The sequence below is a fragment of the Psittacula echo genome (genome assembly GCF_963264785.1).
Source record: "Psittacula echo genome assembly, chromosome: 29".
NCBI classification, from domain to species: Eukaryota; Metazoa; Chordata; class Aves; order Psittaciformes; family Psittacidae; genus Psittacula; species Psittacula echo.
The window spans coordinates 1165008-1188848 of record NC_137764.1 but is presented as its reverse complement, the minus strand read 5'-3'; the positions used below and the strand labels follow the sequence as shown (position 1 = coordinate 1188848).

The 23841-nt window shown below is 59.3% G+C and overlaps 2 protein-coding genes across 7 annotated transcripts in view; both read left to right on the top strand.

The window, feature by feature from the left end:
* CLIP3 (CAP-Gly domain containing linker protein 3) overlaps positions 1-6587 on the top strand; it is a 28572-nt gene extending 21985 nt beyond the window's left edge. For 2 of the 5 annotated variants that reach the window (XM_080636100.1, XM_080636101.1), the window contains exons 9-14: positions 2001-2123; positions 2490-2618; positions 3825-3948; positions 4815-4879; positions 6193-6265; positions 6356-6587. In XM_080636100.1, coding sequence (XP_080492226.1) covers positions 2001-2123; positions 2490-2618; positions 3825-3948; positions 4815-4879; positions 6193-6265; positions 6356-6410 — 569 coding nt within the window. In that variant the 3' untranslated portion in view covers positions 6411-6587. Of the gene's footprint in view, positions 1-2000; positions 2124-2489; positions 2619-3824; positions 3949-4814; positions 4880-5349; positions 5789-6192; positions 6266-6355 lie in introns of those variants that run through there. The other 3 variants (XR_013958602.1, XR_013958603.1, XM_080636102.1) reach the window with 3 other exon arrangements.
* Positions 6588-7445: 858 nt separating this feature from the next.
* On the top strand, positions 7446-18337 carry CAPNS1 (calpain small subunit 1). 2 transcript variants are annotated; one of them, XM_080635995.1, is made up of 11 exons: positions 7446-7509; positions 9493-9727; positions 10295-10328; positions 10424-10513; positions 12307-12364; positions 13655-13719; positions 13800-13868; positions 16249-16327; positions 17025-17141; positions 17888-17946; positions 18056-18337. In XM_080635995.1, the coding sequence occupies exons 2-11, from the start codon at positions 9558-9560 to the stop codon at positions 18080-18082; spliced, it is 768 nt and encodes a 255-aa protein (XP_080492121.1). In that variant the 5' UTR covers positions 7446-7509; positions 9493-9557; the 3' UTR covers positions 18083-18337. The 2 variants fall into 2 exon arrangements, with proteins under 2 accessions (XP_080492121.1, XP_080492122.1); XM_080635996.1 differs by lacking the exon at positions 7446-7509 and having other exon boundaries at positions 9711-9727; positions 16300-16327.
* Positions 18338-23841: the final 5504 nt, after the last annotated feature.

Sequence of the window (23841 nt, the reverse complement as noted above, 5' to 3'; positions counted from 1 at the left end):
GTCCCTACTGACCTCTACTGGTCCCTACTGACCTCTGCTGGTCCCTACTGACCTCTACTGGTCCCTACTGACCTCTACTGGTCCCTACTGACCTCTACTGGTCCATACTGACCTCTACTGGTCCATACTGACCTCTGCGGGTCCCTACTGACCTCTACTGGTCCCTACTGACCTCTACTGGTCCCTACTGAGCTCTACTGGTCCCTACTGACCTCTGCGGGTCCCTACTGACCTCTACTGGTCCCTACTGACCTCTACTGGTCCCTACTGACCTCTGCTGGTCCCTACTGACCTCTACTGGTCCCTACTGACCTCTACTGGTCCCTACTGACCTCTGCGGGTCCCTACTGACCTCTACTGGTCCCTACTGACCTCTACTGGTCCCTACTGACCTCTACTGGTCCCTACTGACCTCTACTGGTCCCTACTGACCTCTGCGGGTCCCTACTGACCTCTACTGGTCCATACTGACCTCTGCGGGTCCCTACTGACCTCTACTGGTCCCTACTGACCTCTGCGGGTCCCTACTGACCTCTACTGGTCCATACTGACCTCTGCGGGTCCCTACTGAGCTCTACTGGTCCATACTGACCTCTGCTGGTCCCTACTGACCTCTACTGGTCCCTACTGACCTCTGCGGGTCCCTACTGACCTCTGCGGGTCCATACTGACCTCTACTGGTCCATACTGACCTCTACTGGTCCCTACTGACCTCTGCGGGTCCATACTGACCTCTGCGGGTCCCTACTGACCTCTGCTGGTCCCTACTGACCTCTACTGGTCCATACTGACCTCTGCGGGTCCCTACTGACCTCTGCGGGTCCATACTGACCTCTGCGGGTCCCTACTGACCTCTGCTGGTCCCTACTGACCTCTACTGGTCCCTACTGACCTCTACTGGTCCCTACTGACCTCTGCGGGTCCCTACTGACCTCTACTGGTCCCTACTGACCTCTGCGGGTCCCTACTGACCTCTACTGGTCCCTACTGACCTCTACTGGTCCATACTGACCTCTACTGGTCCCTACTGACCTCTACTGGTCCCTACTGACCTCTACTGGTCCCTACTGACCTCTGCTGGTCCCTACTGACCTCTACTGGTCCCTACTGACCTCTACTGGTCCCTACTGACCTCTGCGGGTCCCTACTGACCTCTACTGGTCCCTACTGACCTCTACTGGTCCATACTGACCTCTACTGGTCCCTACTGACCTCTACTGGTCCCTACTGACCTCTACTGGTCCCTACTGACCTCTGCTGGTCCCTACTGACCTCTACTGGTCCCTACTGACCTCTACTGGTCCCTACTGACCTCTGCTGGTCCCTACTGACCTCTACTGGTCCATACTGACCTCTGCGGGTCCCTACTGAGCTCTACTGGTCCCTACTGACCTCTACTGGTCCCTACTGAGCTCTACTGGTCCCTACTGACCTCTACTGGTCCCTACTGACCTCTGCTGGTCCCTACTGACCTCTACTGGTCCCTACTGACCTCTACTGGTCCCTACTGACCTCTGCGGGTCCCTACTGACCTCTGCTGGTCCCTACTGACCTCTACTGGTCCCTACTGACCTCTACTGGTCCCTACTGACCTCTACTGGTCCCTACTGACCTCTACTGGTCCCTACTGACCTCTGCGGGTCCATACTGACCTCTACTGGTCCTTACTGACCTCTGCTGGTCCCTACTGACCTCTGCTGGTCCCTACTGACCTCTGCGGGTCCATACTTGTCCACACTGGCCCATATTGGTCCATACTTGTCCATACTGACCTATACTGGTCCATACTGACCCATAATGACCAGTACAGGCCCATGCTGCCTCATTATGGTCCCTACTGTCCATCCTGGTCCATAATGACCCATACTGACTCATTATGGTCCATACCAGTCCGTGCTGGTCCATACTGGTCCATATTGCCCTGTACTGGTCCATACTGATCTGTACTGGTCCGTTCTGGTCCATACTGGTCCATGTTCCTCTCCCCCCATTTACCCCAGGCATCTTCGCCTCCGTCTCCAAGATCTCCAAGGCTGAGGAGCAGCCCCCGGCGCCATCCCCCCCCCGCAGCCCCCCCGAAGCCCCGGCCCGAGCCTCCCACAAGGCCCGCAAGGACAAGAGAGGTGCCACAGACCCCCCATGGCCTCCCATGGCCCCCCCATGGCCCATCCTTGGTCCCCTCCTTCATCCCCTTGCCTCTCCCCATCACCCATTTGGCTCCGCCCCCCCACATGTTCATTGGTGGAGAGCAGAATGGGCGGGGCCGGGGCAGATGGGGCGTGTCCTGCTGTGGCTCCACCCTCTTGGAGGCGGGGGCGTGGCTTTGAGGGGCGGGCAAGGCTGTGATTGGGTGGGCTGCACAAAGGGGGCGTGGTCGGGGGTCAGGCGGGGGCGTGGCTGCGGGCAGGGCCGTGATTGGGCACCCCGCGGTGGGCGTGGCCGGGGGGGGGGCGGAGCTCTGCTCTGACCACGCCCCCTCCACCCCGCAGGCTCCCGGAAGAGGGGCGGGGCCTGGCTGGACCGCGAGGGGCGGCGCGTGGCGCCCGGGGACGCGGTGCTGGTGGCCGGGCAGCGCCAGGGCCGGGCCCGCTTCTATGGGCGCACGGACTTCGCCCCCGGTGAGGAGCCCCCATGGGGCACCCCCCTATGCGGCACCACTGTGGGATCCACCCATTGGGACCCCCCCATGGGACCCCTCCATTAGGATCTACCCATTGGATCCATCCTTTAGGATCTACCCATTGGATCCATCCTTTAGGATCTACCCATTGGGACCCCCCCATGGGGCACCTCCATTGGGATCTGCCCATTGGGACCCGCCCCCCATGGGATACCCCTGTTGGGATCTACCCATTGGGAACCCCCATGGGACACCCCCGTTGGGATCCCCCCATTGGGACACCCCCGTTGGGATCTACCCATTGGATCCATCCTTTAGGATCTACCCATTGGGATCCCCCCATGGGACCCCTCCATTGGGATCTGCCCATTGGATCCATCCTTTAGGATCTACCCATTGGGACACCCCCCCATGGGACCCCCCCATTGGGATCTACCCATTGGATCCATCCTTTAGGATCTACCCATTGGGACCCCCCCATGGGACACCCCTATTGGGATCTACCCATTGGGATCCCCCCATGGGACCCCTCCATTGGGATCTACCCATTGGGACCCGCCCCCCATGGGACACCCCTGTTGGGATCTACCCATTGGGACCCCCCCATGGGACATCCCCATGGGACCCCTCCATTGGGATCTACCCATTGGATCCATCCTTTAGGATCTACCCATTGGGATCCCCCCATGGGACTCCCCTATTGGGATCTACCCATTGGGACCCCAACCATAGGGCACCCCTATTGGGATCTACCCATTGGGACCCCCCCATGGGACACCCCTGTTGGGATCTACCCATTGGGACCCCCCCCATGGGACCCCTCCATTGGGATCTACCCATTGGATCCATCCTTTAGGATCTACCCATTGGGATCCCCCCCATGGGGCACCTCCATTGGGATCTACCCACTGGATCCGTCCTTTAGGATCTACCCATTGGGATCCCCCCCATGGAACATCCCTATGGGATCCCTCCATTGGGATCTACCCATTGGATCCATCCTTTAGGATCTACCCATTGGGACCCTCCCTATGAGGCACCCCCGTATGGGCCCCCCCCTTTGGGACCCTAAACTTGGGACCCCCCCCCAAGTACCTCAGTGAGAAACCCCCCTTTGGAACCACCCTGGGCCCCCCCGGCCCCATTGTGACCCCCCCGCATTGGGACCCCCCCTTATGTCCCCCCCCAATGTGCCCCCCCCCAGGTTACTGGTTCGGGGTGGAGCTGGACTCGGCCGGGGGCAAACACGATGGCTCCGTTTTCGGGGTGCGCTACTTCTCCTGCCCCCCCAAGCACGGCGTCTTCGCCCCCCCCTCCCGCGTGCAAAGGTGGGGGGGGTTATGGGGGGTCTATGGGTGGTTATGGGGGTCTATGGGTGGTTATGGGGGGGGCTATGGGGGGTTATGGGGGGCTATGGATGGTTAGGGGGGGCTATGGGGGGTTATGGGGGGCTATGGATGGTTATGGGGGGGCTATGGGGGGTTATGGGGGGGCTATGGATGGTTATGGGGGGCTATGGGTGGTTATGGGGGGGCTATGGGGGGTTATGGGGGGCTATGGATGGTTATGGGGGGGCTATGGGGGGTTATGGGGGGCTATGGATGGTTATGGGGGGTTATGGGGGGGCTATGGATGGTTATGGGGGGCTATGGGAGGGCTATTGGTGGTTATGGGGGGTTATGGGGTGACTATGGGTGGTTATGGGAAGGTCTATGGGTGGTTATGGGGGGGCTATGGGTGGTTATGGGGGGCTATGGATGGTTATGGGGGTCTATGGGTGGTTATGGGAAGGTCTATGGGTGGTTATGGGGGGGGTTATGGGGGTCTATGGGTGGTTATGGGAAGGTCTATGGGTGGTTATGGGGGGGGTTATGGGGGTCTGTGGGTGGTTATGGGGAGGCTATGGGTGGTTATGGGGGGGGTTATGGGGGTCTATGAGTGGTTATGGGGGTCTGTGGGTGGTTATGGGGAGGCTATGGGTGGTTATGGGGGGGGTTATGGGGGTCTATGAGTGGTTATGGGGGTCTGTGGGTGGTTATGGGGAGGCTATGGGTGGTCATGGGGGGCGCTGTGGGTGGTTATGGGGGGCGCTGTGGGTGGTTATGGGGGGCTATGGGTGGTGATGGGGGGGTCTATGGGGGGCAGGGCCCCATCCTGTGCCCCCCAAGTGACTCCCCCATCACCTCCCCCCCAGGGTTGGGGGTCCCCGGGAGGAGCCGGGGGACAGCGCCCCTGAGAAGAAGGTGCAGCAGGTGACAGGTGCGTGCTGATTGGCTGGAGGGTGGGGCTGGGTAAAGCTGATTGGCTGGAGGGTGGGGCTGGGTAAAGCTGATTGGCTGGAGGGTGGGGCTGGGTAAAGCTGATTGGATGGAAGGAGGGGCTGGGTAAAGCTGATTGGCTGATGGGTGGGGAGGGTTGCTGTTGATTGGCTGTCAGGTGGGGTTGGGCAGTGCTGATTGGCTGGGGGGACACTTGTGATTGGCTGGGGAGTTGGGGTTGGGCCCTTGTGATTGGCTGGTGGGTGGAGTAGGGCACGACTGGTTGGGGGTTGGGATGTGCAGTCCTGATTGGCTGGCAGATGGGGTGGTGCGCTTGTGATTGGTTGATGGGTGGAGGAGGTCACTGCTGATTGGCCAGCAGAAGAAGGGCTTGCTGCTGATTGGCCTGTGGGGTGGGGAGGTTGCTCTTGATTGGATGGAAAGGCAAAGCAGTAACCGATTGGTCAGCAGGACATCGCCATGCTGATTGGCCAGCAGGCCAGGGGCAGCCTGTTTCTGATTAGCTGGCAGGCAGCACTGCTCTCTCCTGATTGGCCAGCACGAGGAGCGCTTGCTGCTGATTGGCTGGCAGGCTGGAGGCGTGCTGATTGGCCAGTGGTGGGGAGAACCTCGCGCTGATTGCACGTGCAGTGCCTGGGGAGGGTCTGTGACTGGGTCCCCCCATATCCCTCCATGGACCCATCTCCCCCCATATCCCCACATATTCCCCCTATCACCCCATGGACCCACCTCCCCACATCTCCCCCCACGTCCCCATATCCCCACATCCCCCCATATCCCCATGGACCCATCTCCCCCCTATGTCCCCCCATATCCCCCCGTGTCCCTATATCCCCCCATGGACCCATCTCCCCCCTATCCCCCCACACCCCCCCATGTCCCCCTGCCCCCCTATCCTGCCATACACCCCTATATTGCCATCTCCCCCTATCCCCCCAACACCCCCCCATATCCCCCCATATCCCCATGCCCCCTATCCCCCCACACCCCCCCATATCCTCATGTCCCCATCTCCCCCCCATCCCCCCACATCCCCCCCATATCCCCATGCCCCCTATCCCCCCACACCCCCCCATATCCTCATGTCCCCATCTCCCCCCTATCCCCCCACACCCCCCCATATCCTCATGTCCCCATCTCCCCCCTATCCCCCCACACCCCCCCATGTCCCCCATATCCCCCTGCCCCCCTATCCCACCATACACCCCCATATTGCCATCTCCCCCCATCCCCCCCATATCCCCATGCCCCCTATCCCCCCACACCCCCCCATATCCCCCCATATCCCCGCAGTCTCCCAGCCCAAGCGCAACTTCCCGGCCGTGCGGACCCCCAAGGACATCACCTCCGAGAGCTCCTTCTCCAGGTATGTGTGGGTCAGGGACCCCCATACTGGGGGGGGGAACACACCCCAATGTGCCCCCCCCACCCCATAACCCCCCCTCTTTGCCCCCAGGTTACTCTTCTGCTGCTGGTTCCCTTGGATGCTACGGGCCGAGATGCAGTCGTAACCCCCCCCCCCGCCTTGCTGCCCCCCCCCAGTGCCTTGGTGCCCCCCCCCCATATCGGGCTGTTCACTCTGGACCCTACTGATGACATTGATGGACCAACCCCCCCCAACCCCCTTCTGTGCCCCCCCCTCCCCATATTGGGGCTGTTCACACTGGAACCTACTGCCTACAATGGGGGGGGGGGTTTAGCCCTATGGGGCTGAATACACCCCCCACCCCATAAAGGGACCCAGGCACCTGGTAGGGCCCCCCCCCCCCCCGCAGTAGCAATAATGTGCCCCCCCCACCCCCCATTATGTGAGTGCTTTAATGTGTGTGTGTGACCCCCCCCTGCCCCACTGCATCCCCCCCCCAACCTCTGCTGCCGCATGGTCCCCCCCGGACCCGCTTCTGCCACCAATAAACGCCTTTGTACGTCCTATGGACCCCAGTGATGGGGGGGACCCCAATAACGGGGGGGAGATGGGGGGGGGATAAGGGGAGGAAATGGTGGGGGAACCCCAATGATGGGGGGGGAACCTCAGTGATGGGGCAAAGACGGGGAGGGGATATAGGGGAGGAAATGGGGGGGACCCCAATGATGGGGGGGACCCCAATGATGGGAGGGGAGATGGGGAGGAAATGGGGGGGGACCCCAATAACGGGGGGGACCCCAATGATGGGGGGAGATGGGGAGGGGATATAGGGGAGGAAATGGGGGGGACCCCAATGATGGGGGGGACCCCAATAATGGGAGGGAAATGGGGAGGGGATATAGAGGAGGAAATGGGGGTGACCCCAATGATGGGGGGAGATGAGGGGATAAGGGGAGGAAATGGGGGGGGACCCCAATAACGGGGGGGACCCCAATAATGGGAGGGAAATGGGGAGGGGATATAGGGGAGGAAATGGGGGGACCCCAATAACGGGGGGGATATGGGGGGGGGCACCCGGGGCTGTCCGGAACTGTGCGGCGGCACCGCCGCATGGGCGCCGCCATCTTGGCCGGGCGCGCCGCAGTGTCGTCACACGCCCCGCCTGAGCCAAGCCACGCCCCCTCCCTAAGCCACGCCCCCGGCGCGCCCCGCAGCCGCTCCCGCCGCCGCCGCCGCTCCCGCAGGTACCGGGACCCCTCCGGCCCCCCCCATTGGTCCCTTCCCGACCCCCCGCACCCCCCCCTTGGTTCCTTCCGGACCCCCCGAACTCCCCCATTGGTTCCTTCCGAACCCCCCGAGCCCCCCCATTGGTCCCTTCCGGGTCTGTGCCCCCCCTTCCCGGGGCTTCATGACTCAGCCCGGGCCCGGAAGTCCGAGCGCGGAAGGGTCCATAGGGGCCCCGGGGGGGGGGGTTTAGGGGCAGGGAGGGTCCATAGGGCTCAATGGGGGGGGGCTGTGGGGCACGGAGGGGTCTATAGGGCCTGTGGGGGGGGGAAGGCTACAGGAAATGGGGGTCTATAGGGGCTGGAGTGGATGGGGGGTCTATAGGGGATGGGGGTGTCTATAGGGGATGGGGGTGTCTATAGGGGATGGGGTGTCTATAGGGGATGGGGGTGTCTATAGGGGATGGGGGGGTCTATAGGGGATGGGGTGTCTATAGGGGATGGGGGTGTCTATAGAGGATGGGGGGTCTATAGGGGATGGGGGTGTCTATAGGGGATGGGGGGTCTATAGGGGATGGGGGTGTCTATAGGGGATGGGGGGTCTATAGGGGATGGGGGTGTCTATAGGGGATGGGGGTGTCTATAGGGGATGAGGGGTCTATAGGGGATGGGGGTGTCTATAGGGGATGGGGGGTCTATAGGGGATGGGGGTGTCTATAGGGCATGGGGGGTCTATAGGGGATGGGGGTGTCTATAGGGGATGGGGGTGTCTATAGGGGATGGGGGGTCTATAGGGGATGAGGGTGTCTATAGGGGATGGGGGGTCTATAGGGGATGGGGGGTCTATAGGGGATGAGGGTGTCTATAGGGGATGGGGGGTCTATAGGGGATGAGGGTGTCTATAGGGGATGAGGGTGTCTATAGGGGATGGGGGGTCTATAGGGGATGAGGGTGTCTATAGGGGATGGGGGGTCTATAGGGGATGGGGGTGTCTATAGGGGATGGGGGTGTCTATAGGGGATGGGGGGTCTATAGGGGATGAGGGTGTCTATAGGGGATGAGGGTGTCTATAGGGGATGGGGGGTCTATAGGGGATGAGGGTGTCTATAGGGGATGAGGGTGTCTATAGGGGATGGGGGGTCTATAGGGGATGAGGGTGTCTATAGGGGATGGGGGTGTCTATAGGGGATGGGGGTGTCTATAGGGGATGGGGGGTCTATAGGGGATGAGGGTGTCTATAGGGGATGAGGGTGTCTATAGGGGATGGGGGGTCTATAGGGGATGAGGGTGTCTATAGGGGATGAGGGTGTCTATAGGGGATGGGGGGTCTATAGGGGATGGGGGGTCTATAGGGGATGAGGGTGTCTATAGGGGATGAGGGTGTCTATAGGGGATGGGGGTGTCTATAGGGGATGGGGGGTCTATAGGGGATGAGGGTGTCTATAGGGGATGAGGGTGTCTATAGGGGATGAGGGTGTCTATAGGGGATGGGGGGTCTATAGGGGATGAGGGTGTCTATAGGGGATGAGGGTGTCTATAGGGGATGGGGGTGTCTATAGGGGATGGGGGGTCTATAGGGGATGGGGGGTCTATAGGGGATGAGGGGGTCTATAGGGGATGAGGGGGTCTATAGGGGATGAGGGTGTCTATAGGGGATGGGGGGTCTATAGGGGATGAGGGTGTCTATAGGGGATGAGGGTGTCTATAGGGGATGGGGGGTCTATAGGGGATGGGGGGTCTATAGGGGATGAGGGTGTCTATAGGGGATGGGGGGTCTATAGGGGATGAGGGTGTCTATAGGGGATGGGGGTGTCTATAGGGGATGGGGGGTCTATAGGGGATGGGGGGTCTATAGGGGATGAGGGTGTCTATAGGGGATGAGGGTGTCTATAGGGGATGGGGGTGTCTATAGGGGATGGGGGGTCTATAGGGGATGGGGGTGTCTATAGGGTTTAGCGGTGCCTATAGGGCATCACTTAACGTTGTTCTCTCCTTTCCTTCCAGCCGCTCCAGTGCCCCCTATTGGCCCCATTGCGCCATTGCCCCCCATTGCCCCCCATTGCAGGGCCATGTTCCTGGTCAAGGGGCTGCTGAGTGGGGGGGGCGGAGGGGGGGGCGGAGGAGGGGGGGGGCTCCCCGGGGGGCTCGGCCCAATGCTGGGGGGGCTCCTGAGCGGGGGGGGTGGAGGGGGCGCAGGGGGGGCCATGAGGGTCCTGGGGGGCGTCATCAGCGCCATCAGGTGAGGACCTGGGGGGCAATGGGGACATGGGGGGCATTGGGGACATGGGGGGCAATGGGGACATGGGGGGGCATTGGGGACATGGGGGGCAATGGGAGGCAATGGGGACATGGGGGGCAATGAGGACATGAGGGGCAATGGGGACATGGGGGGCAATGGGGACATGGGGGGGCATTGGGGACATGGGGGGCAATGGGAGGCAATGGGGACATGGGGGGCAATGGGGACATGGGAGGCAATGGGGACATGGGGTGTAATGGGGACATGGGGGGGCATTGGGGACATGGGGGGCAATGGGAGGCAATGGGGACATGGGGGGCAATGGGGACATGGGAGGCAATGGGAGGCAATGGGGACATGGGGTGTAATGGGGACATGGGGGGGCATTGGGGACATGGGGGGCAATGGGAGGCAATGGGGACATGGGGGGCAATGAGGACATGAGGGGCAATGGGGACATGGGGGGCAATGGGGACATGGGGGGGCATTGGGGACATGGGGGGCAATGGGAGGCAATGGGGACATGGGGTGTGCCCCGGCTCCCTCTGACCCCCCCGTGCCCCCCAGTGAAGCAGCCGCTCAATACAACCCCGAGCCCCCCGTAAGTGACCCCTGAACGCCCCCCGCCACATTTTGGGGTCCCCCCCTCGCAATGGGGGGTGTTGCCCCCCCCAACACCCCGTGCCCCCCCCCCAGCCCCCCCGGACCCACATCTCCACCGTGGACGCCAACGAGAGCGAGGAGGTGCGGCAGTTCCGACGGCTCTTCCTGCAGCTCGCCGGGGACGTGAGTGCCACCAGCACTGCCCATTGTGTCCTATGGGATCCCCATTGCGTCCTATGGGATCCCCACTGCGTCCTATGGGATCCCCAGTGCGTCCTATGGGATCCCCATTGTGTCCTATGGGATCCCCATTGCGTCCTATGGGATCCCCATTGCATCCTATGGGATCCCCATTGCGTCCTATGGGATCCCCACTGCGTCCTATGGGATCCCCATTGCGTCCTATGGGATCCCCATTGCGTCCTATGGGATCCCCACTGCGTCCTATGGGATCCCCATTGCGTCCTATGGGATCCCCACTGCGTCCTATGGGATCCCCACTGCGTCCTATGGGATCCCCAGTGCGTCCTATGGGATCCCCATTGTGTCCTATGGGATCCCCATTGCATCCTATGGGATCCCCATTGCGTCCTATGGGATCCCCACTGCGTCCTATGGGATCCCCATTGTGTCCTATGGGATCCCCATTGTGTCCTATGGGATCCCCATTGCATCCTATGGGATCCCCACTGCGTCCTATGGGATCCCCATTGCGTCCTATGGGATCCCCACTGCGTCCTATGGGATCCCCATTGCGTCCTGTGGGATCCCCATTGCGTCCTGTGGGATCCCCATTGTGTCCTATGGGATCCCCACTGCGTCCTATGGGATCCCCACTGCGTCCTATGGGATCCCCACTGCATCCTATGGGATCCCCACTGCGTCCTATGGGATCCCCAGTGCGTCCTATGGGATCCCCACTGCATCCTATGGGATCCCCACTGCGTCCTATGGGATCCCCACTGCATCCTATGGGATCCCCACTGCGTCCTATGGGATCCCCACTGCATCCTATGGGATCCCCACTGCATCCTATGGGATCCCCAGTGCGTCCCTGCTGGAACCCATCCCATCCCATTGGATCCTGTTGGATCCCTGCTGGAACCCATCCCATCCCATTGGGTCCTAAAGGATCCCTGCTGGAACCCATCCCATCCTATTGGATCCTGTTGGATCCCTGTTGGAACCCATCCCATCCCATTGGATCCTGTTGGATCCCTGTTGGAACCCATCCCATCCCATTGGGTCCTAAAGGATCCCTGCTGGAACCCATCCCATCCTATTGGATCCTGTTGGATCCCTGCTGGAACCCATCAGATCCCCTTGCATCCTGTTGGATTCCTGTTGGATCCCAGCGCATCGCGTCCTGTTGGATCCCTGCTGGATCCCATCACATCTGGTTGGAACCTATTGGATCCCTATTGGAACACATCAGATCCCATTGGATCCTATTGGAATCCTGTTGAATCCCTATCGCATCCCCTTGGATCCTATTGAATCCCCATCACATCCCATTGAATCCTTTTGGATCCCTATTGAATCCCAGCTGATCCCTTTGGATCCCTATTGGATCTCTATTTGATCCCTGTTGAATCCCACTAGAACCCTGTTGGGTCCCTTTTGGATCCCCATTGGATCCTGCCTGAATCCTGTTGTATCCCTACTGAGTCCCAGGGGATCCCATCGGGACTCTATTGGATCCCTTTAGATCCCTAATGGATCCCATTGGCTCAGTATTGGATACCTATTGAAGCCCGCAGGATCCCATTTGAATCCTATTGGATCCCTTTGGATCGCTCTGGATCCCCCCCCCCCCCCGGATTCCTATTGGATCCCATTGGATCCCTGCGGGACCCCCAACCTCAGCCCCAGCTCAAGGAGGGGGAACAGAGGGGCTGGGAGGGACCAAGTGGGTGTTGGGGCGGGGGGGTCACAGGGGGGGTGTCCCCCCCCCCCAACCCCTTTCCCCCCCCCAGGACATGGAGGTGAGCCCCACCGAGCTCATGAACATCCTCAACAAGGTCGTCACCCGCCGTAAGTGACCCCAAAAGGGGGGGGCAAGGGGGGGGCACCCCTTTATGTGTGACCCCCCCTTTATGTGACCCCCCCCTTTATGTGTGACCCCCCCTTTATGTGTGAGCCCCCCTTTATGTGACCCCCCCATTTATGTGACCCCCCCTTTATGTGTGACCCCCCCATTTATGTGACCCCCCCATTTATGTGACCCCCCCTTTATGTGTGACCCCCCCATTTATGTGTGACCCCCCTTTATGTGTGACCCCCCCCTTTATGTGTGACCCCCCCTTTATGTGTGAGCCCCCCTTTATGTGACCCCCCCTTTATGTGTGACCCCCCCCTTTATGTGTGAGCCCCCCTTTATGTGTGAGCCCCCCTTTATGTGACCCCCCCTTTATGTGTGAGCCCCCCCTTTATGTGTGAGCCCCCCTTTATGTGTGACCCCCCCCTTTATGTGTGACCCCCCCATTTATGTGACCCCTCCATTTATGTGTGACCCCCCCTTTATGTGTGACCCCCCCATTTATGTGTGACCCCCCCTTTATGTGTGACCCCCCCCTTTATGTGTGACCCCCCCATTTATGTGACCCCCCCATTTATGTGTGACCCCCCCTTTATGTGTGACCCCCCCATTTATGTGTGACCCCCCCTTTATGTGTGACCCCCCCCTTTATGTGTGACCCCCCCTTTATGTGTGACCCCCCCCTTTATGTGTGACCCCCCCTTTATGTGTGAGCCCCCCTTTATGTGTGACCCCCCCCTTTATGTGTGACCCCCCCCTTTATGTGTGACCCCCCCTTTATGTGTGACCCCCTCCTTTATGTGTGACCCCCCCTTTATGTGTGACCCCCCCCTTTATGTGTGACCCCCCCTTTATGTGTGACCCCCCCCTTATGTGTGAGCCCCCCTTTATGTGTGACCCCCCCCTTTATGTGTGACCCCCCCATTTATGTGTGACCCCCCCTTTATGTGTGACCCCCCCATTTATGTGTGACCCCCCCTTTATGTGTGACCCCCCCATTTATGTGTGACCCCCCCATTTATGTGACCCCCCCATTTCTGTCTGTGCCCCCCCATTCCTGTGACCCCCCCATTTCTGTCTGTGCCCCCCATTTCTGTGCCCCCCATTTCTCTCTGTGCCCCCCCATTTCTGTGACCCCCCCATTTCTGTCTGTGCCCCCCCATTTCTGTGACCCCCCCATTTCTGTCTGTGCCCCCCATTTCTGTGCCCCCCATTTCTGTGCCCCCCATTTCTCTCTGTGCCCCCCCATTTCTGTGACCCCCCCGTTTCCGTGTGTGCCCCCCCAGACCCTGACCTCAAGACGGACGGCTTCGGCCTCGACACGTGCCGCAGCATGGTGGCTGTGATGGACGTATCCTTATGGGGGGCTTGGGGGGCGGGGGGGGGCCCCATTGTGTCCTCCCCCCCCATTGTCCTTGACCCCCCCCCCAGAGTGACACCACCGGAAAACTGGGATTTGAGGAGTTCAAATACCTCTGGAACAACATCAAGAAGTGGCAGGTGGGGGCTGCCCCATAAGTGGGGGGTGCCCCATAAGTGGGGGGTGTCCCATAAGTGGGGGGTGTCCCATAAGTGGGGGGTGCCCCATAAGTGGGGGGTGTCCCATAAGTGGGGGGTGCCCCATAAGTGGGGGGTGTCCCATAAGTGGGGGCTGCCCCATAAGTGGGGGGTGCCCCATAAGTGGGGGTGTCCCATAAGTGGGGGATGCCCCATAAGTGGGGGTGCCCCATAAGTGGGGGCTGCCCCATAAGCGGGGGGTGTCCCATAAGTGGGGGTGTCCCATAAGTGGGGGGTGCCCCATAAGTGGGGGGTGCCCCATAAGTGGGGGTGTCCCATAAGTGGGGGTGTCCCATAAGTGGGGGGGTGTCCCATAAGTGGGGGGTGCCCCATAAGTGGGGGGTGCCCCATAAGTGGGGGGTGTCCCATAAGTGGGGGTGTCCCATAAGTGGGGGGTGCCCCATAAGTGGGGGTGTCCCATAAGTGGGGGGTGTCCCATAAGTGGGGGGTGCCCCATAAGTGGGGGTGTCCCATAAGTGGGGGTGTCCCATAAGTGGGGGGGTGTCCCATAAGTGGGGGGTGCCCCATAAGTGGGGGATGTCCCATAAGTGGGGGATGTCCCATAAGTGGGGGGTGTCCCATAAGTGGGGGTGTCCCATAAGTGGGGGCTGCCCCAGAAGTGGGGGGTGCCCCATATGTGGGGGGGGGTGATAGGGTACCCCTAAATAGGCAATGGGGCACTCCATAATAGAGGGGGGGCTACGGGGTACTCCTAAGTAGGGGGTAATGGGGGGCAATGGGATGCAATGGGAATCAGTGGGGCAATGGGAATCAGTGGGATGGAATGGGAAGCAGTGGGAATCAATGGGATGCAATGGGAAGCAATGGGAATCAATGGGATGGAATGGGAAGCAATGGGATGCAACGGGAATCAATGGGATGCAATGGGAATCAATGGGATGCAATGGGAATCAGTGGGATGGAACGGGAAGCAATGGGATGCAACAGGAATCAATGGGATGCAATGGGAATCAATGGGAAGCAATGGGAATCAATGGGATGCAATGGGAATCAATGGGGTGGAATGGGAATCAGTGGGGCAATGCGAATCAGTGGGATGGAATGGGAAGCAATGGGATGCAACAGGAATCAATGGGATGCAATGGGAATCAGTGGGGCAATGGGAAGCAATGGGAATCAATGGGAATCAATGGGAATCAATGGGATGCAATGGGAATCAATGGGATGCAACAGGAATCAATGGGATGGAATGGGAAGCAATGGGAATCAATGGGATGGAATGGGAAGGAATGGGATGCAATGGGAATCAATGGGAAGCAATGGGAATCAATGGGATGGAATGGGAATCAATGGGAAGCAATGGGAATCAATGGGATGCAATGGGAAGCAATGGGATGGAATGGGAATCAATGGGATGGAATGGGAAGCAATGGGATGCAATGGGAATCAATGGGATGCAATGAGAATCAATGGGAAGCAACGGGAATCAATGGGAAGAAATGGGAAATCAATGGGATGGAATGGGAAGCAATGGGATGCAATGGGAAATCAGTGGGATGCAACGGGAAGCAATGGGATGCAATGGGAATCAGTGGGGCAATGGGAATCAATGGGATGCAACAGGAATCAATGGGATGCAATGGGAAGCAATGGGATGCAATGGGAATCAGTGGGATACAATGGGAATCAATGGGAATCAATGGGATGGAATGGGAATCAATGGGAAGCAATGGGAATCAATGGGAATCAATGGGAATCAGTGGGATGCAATGGGGCCAATGGGAATCAATGGGAATCAATGGGAATCAGTGGGATGCAATGGGGCCAATGGGAATCAATGGGAATCAATGGGAATCAATGGGAATCAGTGGGATGCAATGGGGCCAATGGGAATCAATGGGAATCAATGGGAATCAGTGGGATGCAATGGGGCCAATGGGAATCAATGGGAATCAATGGGAATCAATGGGAATCAGTGGGATGCAATGGGGCCAATGGGAATCAATGGGAATCAATGGGAATCAATGGGAATCAGTGGGATGCAATGGGGCCAATGGGAATCAATGGGAATCAATGGGAATCAGTGGGATGCAATGGGGCCAATGGGAATCAATGGGAATCAATGGGAATCAATGGGAATCAGTGGGATGCAATGGGGCCAATGGGAATCAATGGGAATCAGTGGGATGCAATGGGGCCAATGGGAATCAATGGGAATCAATGGGAATCAGTGGGATGCAATGGGGCCAATGGGAATCAATGGGAATCAATGGGAATCAGTGGGGGGCATTGGGGTCCCGCGCCCCAGGCGGGGGCTCCGCTGTAAGGGGGTGCAGGGGGTCCCAGCCCTCGCCCCCCCCAGGGCATCTATAAACAGTTCGACACCGACCGCTCGGGCACCATTGGGGGGCAGGAGCTGCCGGGGGCCTTCGAGGCTGCAGGTATGGGGGGGGCTGTATGGGGGGGTCAGGGCTATAGGGGGCTATTGAAGGGGTGATGTATGGGGGGGGCTGTATGGGGTGTCAGGGCTATAGGGGGCTATTGAAGGGGTGATGTATGGGGGGGCTGTATGGGGGGGTCAGGGCTATAGGGGGCTATTGAAGGGGTGATGTATGGGGGGGCTGTATGGGGGGGTCAGGGCTATAGGGGGCTATTGAAGGGGTAATGTATGGGGGGCTGTATGGGGGGGTCAGGGCTATAGGGGGCTATTGAAGGGGTGATGTATGGGGGGGGCTGTATGGGGGGGTCAGGGCTATAGGGGGCTATTGAAGGGGTGATGTATGGGGGGGGCTGTATGGGGGGGTCAGGGCTATAGGGGGCTATTGAAGGGGTGATGTATGGGGGGGGCTGTATGGGGGGGTCAGGGCTATAGGGGGCTATTGAAGGGGTGATGTATGGGGGGGCTGTATGGGGGGGTCAGGGCTATAGGGGGCTATTGAAGGGGTGATGTATGGGGGGGGCTGTATGGGGGGGTCAGGGCTATAGGGGGCTATTGAAGGGGTGATGTATGGGGGGGCTGTATGGGGGGGTCAGGGCTATAGGGGGCTATTGAAGGGGTTATATATGGGGGGATCCATGTATATGGGGGGGGGGTCCATGGTATCCATGGGGGGGTCCCAATCCCATTGCCCCCCCCAGGTTTCCGGCTGCCCCCCCCGCTTTGGGGGGTCCTGGGGCGTCGCTATGGGGACGAGAGGGGGAACCTGGACTTCGACAACTTCATCAGCTGCCTCGTGCGCCTCGACGCCATGTTCCGTAAGGGGGGACCCCAAAAATGGGGGGACCCAAAAATGGGGGGGACCCAAAAATGGGGGACCCCAATATAATGGGGGGACCCCAAAAATGGGGGGACCCAAAAATGGGGGGGACCCAAAAATGGGGGACCCCAATATAATGGGGGGACCCCAAAAATGGGGGGACCCAAAAATGGGGTGACCCCAATATAACGAGGGGACCCCAAAAATGTGGGGGACCCCAATATAATGGGGGGTCCAATATAATGGGGGACCCCAATATAACGAGGGGACCCCAAAAATGGGGGACCTGAAAGATGGGGGACCCCAATATAATGGGGGTACCCCAATATTACGAGAGGACCTCAAAAATGGGGGACCCCAATATAACGAGGAGACCCCAAAAATGGAGGACCCCAATATAATGGGGGGGACCCCAATATAATGGTGGGGACACAAAAATGGGGGGACCCCAATAATATGGGGGGACCCCAAAAAGTGGGGAGACCCCAATATAATGGGGGAACCCCAAAAATGGGGGGACCCCAATATAACGTTGGGACCTCAAAAATGGGGGGACCCCAAAAATAGGGGGCCCCAATATTATGGGGAGGACCCCAATATAATGGGGGGACCCCAATATAATGGGGGTGTGTTCCCCTGGATAAGGGGCACCCCAAGCCTGAGCGCACCCAAAGATGGGGGCATCCCCCCAAGTGTTATTTGGGGGTCCCCCCCCTAATTTTGGGGTCTCCCCCCCCCAATCAGGTGCCTTCAAGTCCCTGGACCGAGATGGGAGTGGGCAGATCCGGGTCAGCCTCCAGGAGGTGAGGTTGGGGGTCCCTATAGGGCCCCACTGTGATCTCTATAGGGGGATCCCTATAGGGTGGCCCTGACCCCTATGGGGACCCCCCCCCAACCACCTTCTCTCCACAGTGGCTGCAGCTCACCATGTACTCCTGAGGCGCCCCCATTATATACCCCCCCCTTATATACCCCCCCTTATATACCCCCCCATTATATACCCCCCTTATATAACCCCCTTATATACCCCGCTTAAATACCCCCCCTTTATATACCCCCCTTAAATACCTCCCCCTTTATATACCCCCCTTATATACCTTCCCTTTATATACCCCCTTTACATACCCCCCTTTCTTACCCCTTGTTATATACCCCCCCTTATATACCCCCCCTTTATATACCCCCCTTACTTACCCCTTGTTATATACCCCCCCATTCTGCCCCCCTGCACCCCTTTATTTGCACACCCCCCCCAATAAAGCTCACCCGGACCCACTTGGTGCCTTCCTCTTCTTGGAGGGCATAGAGGGGGGTAAGGTCTATGGGTGCTATAGGGGGTTATGGGTGCTATAGGGAGCTATAGGGGGCTATCAGCGCTATAGGGAGCTATAGGGGGTTATGGGTCCTATAGGGATCTATGGGGGGGCTATGAGCACTATAGGGAGCTATAGAGGGTTATAGGTGCTATAGGGGGCTCTGGGCACTATAGGGAACTATATGGGGTTATGGGCACTATAGGGAGCTTTAGGGGGTTATGGGTGCTATAGGGGGCTATGAGTACTATAGGGAGCTATAGAGAGTTGTGGGTGCTATAGGGGGCTGTGGGTACTATAGGGGGCTATGAGCACTGTAGGGAGCTATATGGGGTTATGAGCACTATAGGGAGCTATAGGGGGTTATGGGTGCTATAGGGAGCTATATGGGGCTGTCAGCACTATAGGGAACTATATGGGATTATGAGCACTACAGGGAGCTATAGGGAGTTATGGGTGCTATAGAGAGCTATAGGGGGCTATGGGCACGATAGGGAGCTATATGGGGTTATGAGCACTATAGGGAGCTATATGGGGTTATGGGTCCTATAGGGAGCTATGGGGGGGCTATGAATACTACAGGGAGCTATAGAGGGTTATGGGTGCTATAGGGGGCTATGGGCGCTATAGGGAGCTATAAGGGGTTATAGGTACTATAGGGAACTACAGTGGGTCAGACCGGCAGTGTGGGTCAGGGCAGTGGCGGGGGGGGGTTAGGGCTGGGGGGTGGCCACCAAGGTGATGTGGGGCTATAGGGAGCACTCCATAGGGAGTCTGAGGGGGCTGCGAGGCCCCTATAGGGGATCCACAAGGTCTCTATAGGGGATCTATGAGCTCTCTATAAGGGATCTAAGAGGTCTCTATAGGGGATCTATAGATCCCTATAGATCTATACTATAGATACCTATCTAGATCCCTATACGGGATGCATAGAGATCTATAGGGGACCTACGAGCTCTCTATGAAGGATCTAAGAGGTCTCTATAGGGGATCCTGCCAGGTCTGCACAGGGGATCTACAAGGTCTCCCTGTAGGCGATCTATAGATCCCTATAGATCTATACTATAGATATCTATCTAGATCCCTATTGGGGATGCATAGAGATCTATAGGGGACCTACGAGCTCTCTATAGGGGATCACAAGGTCTCTATAGGGAATCTATGAGGTCTCTATAGGAGATCTGGGGCACTGCCAGGTCCCTATAGCGAATTATGAGGTCTTTAGGGAATCACGAGCTCTATACGGGATCTGCGAGATCTCTATAGGGAATCTACAAGGTCTCCGTAGAGTCTCTATAGGGGATCGTGAGGTCTCTATAGGAGATCTATGAGGTCTCTATAGGGGATCTATAAGGGATCATGAGCTCTCTATAGGGGCTCCACAAGGTCTCTATAGGGGCTCCACAAGGTCTCTATAGGGGCTCCACAAGGTCTCCATAGGGCCTCTATAGGGGCTCTACAAAGTCTCTATAGGGGCTCTACAAGGTCTCTATAGGGTCTCTATAGGGGCTTTGCAGGGGCTCTACAAGGTCTCCATAGGGTCTCTACAGGGGCTCTACAAGGTCTCCATAGGGTCTCTATAGGGTCTCTATAAGGTCTCTATAGGGGCTCTACAAGGTCTCTACAGGGTCTCCATAGGGTCTCTATAGGGGCTCTACAAGGTCTCCATAGGGTCTCTACAGGGGCTCTACAAGGTCTCCATGGGGGCTCTATAGGGGGTCTACAAGGTCTCTATAGGGGCTCTACAAGATCTCTACAGGGTCTCTATAGGGTCTCCATAGGGTCTCTGTAAGGTCTCTATAGGGTCTCTACAAGGTCTCCATGGGGGCTCTGTAGGGGACGTGGTCCCCGTTCTCCCATTGCCCCACCGGGAGCTCCCGTCCCGTTCCCGTCCCGTTCCCATCCCCCGGGGGCGGGCTCGGGGGTTGGGGCTGGGGGGGGGCCTGGAGGCGGCTCCGCTCCGCCGGGGCCGGGTCGGGCCGGGGCCGGGGCCGGGCGATGGCGGCGCCCCCGGGGCGGCGGGAGCGGCTGCGGGCGCTGGCGCTGGGACCGGGCCGGGGGGAGCCGGGGCTCGGGGCGCTCCTGGATCTGCTGCTGGGGGTGGTGGGGGGGCTCCGGCACCGCCTGGACCGGGAGCACCGGGACCGGGAACAGCGGGAACGGGACCGGGAACGGGACCGGGAACGGGACCGGGACAGCGACAGCCACGTCCGGGACTTCCTGAGCTGGGGTGAGCGGGACCCGCGGCTGCGGGACCGGGGAACGGGGTTGGAGGGGGGGGGGGGGGGGGTCCAGGACCGGGACACGGAGCCGCGGGTACCGGACAGCGGGGTCAGGACCGGGGGGGGGGGGGACGGACGGGACCGGACCCCCCCAATCCCGCCTGGGCCGGGGGGGGTCCGGTCACGGGGTGAAGCGGGGGGGGCCCCGCGGCTCCGCTCCTTATCTGGGCACGTCGAGGCCCGGCCCCCCCCCCGCGGGCACCGAGCGCTGCGCGGCCATAAATGGGCTGCGGGAGCGCGGCCGCCCCCCCCGCGGCACCGGAGGGGTCAGAGCCCCCCTAAACCCCCCCCCCGGGCACCGTGAGCCATGGACCCCCCCCCACCCCATTGACCCCCCCCATTGACCACCCCCAGGGTACCCCCAAACCTCATCAGCCCCCCCCATTGCCCCATCTCCTGCAGTGGATTCTCCATTGGCTCCTATTAGGGTTGTGCCCCCCCCCTTTGCCCCATCTCCTGCAGTGGATTCTCCATTGGCTCCTATTAGGGTTGTGCCCCCCCCATTGCCCCATCTCCTGCAGTGGATTCTCCATTGGCTCCTATTAGGGTTGTGCCCCCCCCCTTTGCCCCATCTCCTGCAGTGGATTCTCCATTGGCTCCTATTAGGGTTGTGCCCCCCCCATTGCCCCATCTCCTGCAGTGGATTCTCCATTGGCTCCTATTAGGGTTGTGCCCCCCCCCATTGCCCCATCTCCTGCAGTGGATTCTCCATTGGCTCCTATTAGGGTTGTGCCCCCCCCATTGCCCCATTTCCACCTGCAGTGGATTCTCCATTGGCTCCTATTAGGGTTGTGCCCCCCCCCATTGCCCCATCTCCACCTGCAGTGGATTCTCCATTGGCTCCTATTGGGGTTGTGCCCCCCCCCCATTGCCCCATCTCCACCTGCAGTGGATTCTCCATTGGCTCCTATTAGGGTTGTGCCCCCCCCCAATTGCCCCATCTCCACCTGCAGTGGATTCTCCATTGGCTCCTATTAGGGTTGTGCCCCCCCCATTGCCCCATCTCCTGCAGTGGATTCTCCATTGGCTCCTATTAGGGTTGTGCCCCCCCCCTTTGCCCCATCTCCTGCAGTGGATTCTCCATTGGCTCCTATTAGGGTTGTGACCCCCCCCATTGCCCCATTTCCACCTGCAGTGGATTCTCCATTGGCTCCTATTAGGGTTGTGACCTCCCCCATTGCCCCATCTCCACCTGCAGTGGATTCTCCATTGGCTCCTATTAGGGTTGTGCCCCCCCCCATTGCCCCATCTCCTGCAGTGGATTCTCCATTGGCTCCTATTAGGGTTGTGCCCCCCCCCATTGCCCCATCTCCTGCAGTGGATTCTCCATTGGCTCCTATTAGGGTTGTGCCCCCCCCCCATTGCCCCATCCCCACCTGCAGTGGATTCTCCATTGGCTCCTATTAGGGTTGTGCCCCCCCCCCATTGCCCCATCTCCTGCAGTGGATTCTCCATTGGCTCCTATTAGGGTTGTGCCCCCCCCCATTGCCCCATCTCCTGCAGTGGATTCTCCATTGGCTCCTATTAGGGTTGTGCCCCCCCCCTTTGCCCCATCTCCTGCAGTGGATTCTCCATTGGCTCCTATTAGGGTTGTGACCCCCCCCATTGCCCCATTTCCACCTGCAGTGGATTCTCCATTGGCTCCTATTAGGGTTGTGCCCCCCCCCCATTGCCCCATCTCCTGCAGTGGATTCTCCATTGGCTCCTATTAGGGTTGTGCCCCCCCCCATTGCCCCATCTCCACCTGCAGTGGATTCTCCATTGGCTCCTATTAGGGTTGTGCCCCCCCCCCATTGCCCCATCTCCACCTGCAGTGGATTCTCCATTGGCTCCTATTAGGGTTGTGCCCCCCCCCATTGCCCCATCTCCTGCAGTGGATTCTCCATTGGCTCCTATTAGGGTTGTGACCTCCCCCATTGCCCCATCTCCACCTGCAGTGGATTCTCCATTGGCTCCTATTAGGGTTGTGACCCCCCCATTGCCCCATCTCCACCTGCAGTGGATTCTCCATTGGCTCCTATTAGGGTTGTCACCCCCCCCAATGCCCCATCTCCACCTGCAGTGGATTCTCCATTGGCTCCTATTAGGGTTGTGCCCCCCCCATTGCCCCATCTCCACCTGCAGTGGATTCTCCATTGGCTCCTATTAGGGTTGTGCCCCCCCCATTGCCCCATCTCCTGCAGTGGATTCTCCATTGGCTCCTATTAGGGTTGTGCCCCCCCCCATTGCCCCATCTCCACCTGCAGTGGATTCTCCATTGGCTCCTATTAGGGTTGTGCCCCCCCCCCATTGCCCCATCTCCTGCAGTGGATTCTCCATTGGCTCCTATTAGGGTTGTGCCCCCCCCCATTGCCCCATCTCCTGCAGTGGATTCTCCATTGGCTCCTATTAGGGTTGTGACCCCCCCCATTGCCCCATTTCCACCTGCAGTGGATTCTCCATTGGCTCCTATTAGGGTTGTGCCCCCCCCATTGCCCCATCTCCTGCAGTGGATTCTCCATTGGCTCCTATTAGGGTTGTGCCCCCCCCATTGCCCCATCTCCACCTGCAGTGGATTCTCCATTGGCTCCTATTAGGGTTGTGACCTCCCCCATTGCCCCATCTCCACCTGCAGTGGATTCTCCATTGGCTCCTATTAGGGTTGTGCCCCCCCCCCATTGCCCCATTTCCACCTGCAGTGGATTCTCCATTGGCTCCTATTAGGGTTGTGCCCCCCCCCATTGCCCCATCTCCACCTGCAGTGGATTCTCCATTGGCTCCTATTAGGGTTGTGCCCCCCCCAATTGCCCCATCTCCACCTGCAGTGGATTCTCCATTGCCTCCTATTAGGGTTGTGCCCCCCCCATTGCCCCATCTCCACCTGCAGTGGATTCTCCACTGGCTCCTATTAGGGTTGTGCCCCCCCCCATTGCCCCATCTCCTGCAGTGGATTCTCCATTGGCTCCTATTAGGGTTGTGACCCCCCCCATTGCCCCATCTCCACCTGCAGTGGATTCTCCATTGGCTCCTATTAGGGTTGTGACCCCCCCATTGCCCCATCTCCACCTGCAGTGGATTCTCCATTGGCTCCTATTAGGGTTGTGCCCCCCCCCCATTGCCCCAT

Bases quoted from the DNA above. Each gene is read 5' to 3' on its own strand.
- CAPNS1 (XM_080635995.1), top strand. From the start codon at position 9,558: ATGTTCCTGGTCAAGGGGCTGCTGAGTGGGGGGGGCGGAGGGGGGGGC. The intron at 13,720-13,799 runs GTATCCTTATGG...CCCCCCCCCCAG, and splicing joins GCATGGTGGCTGTGATGGAC to AGTGACACCACCGGAAAACT. The intron at 17,142-17,887 runs GTAAGGGGGGAC...CCCCCCAATCAG, and splicing joins GCGCCTCGACGCCATGTTCC to GTGCCTTCAAGTCCCTGGAC.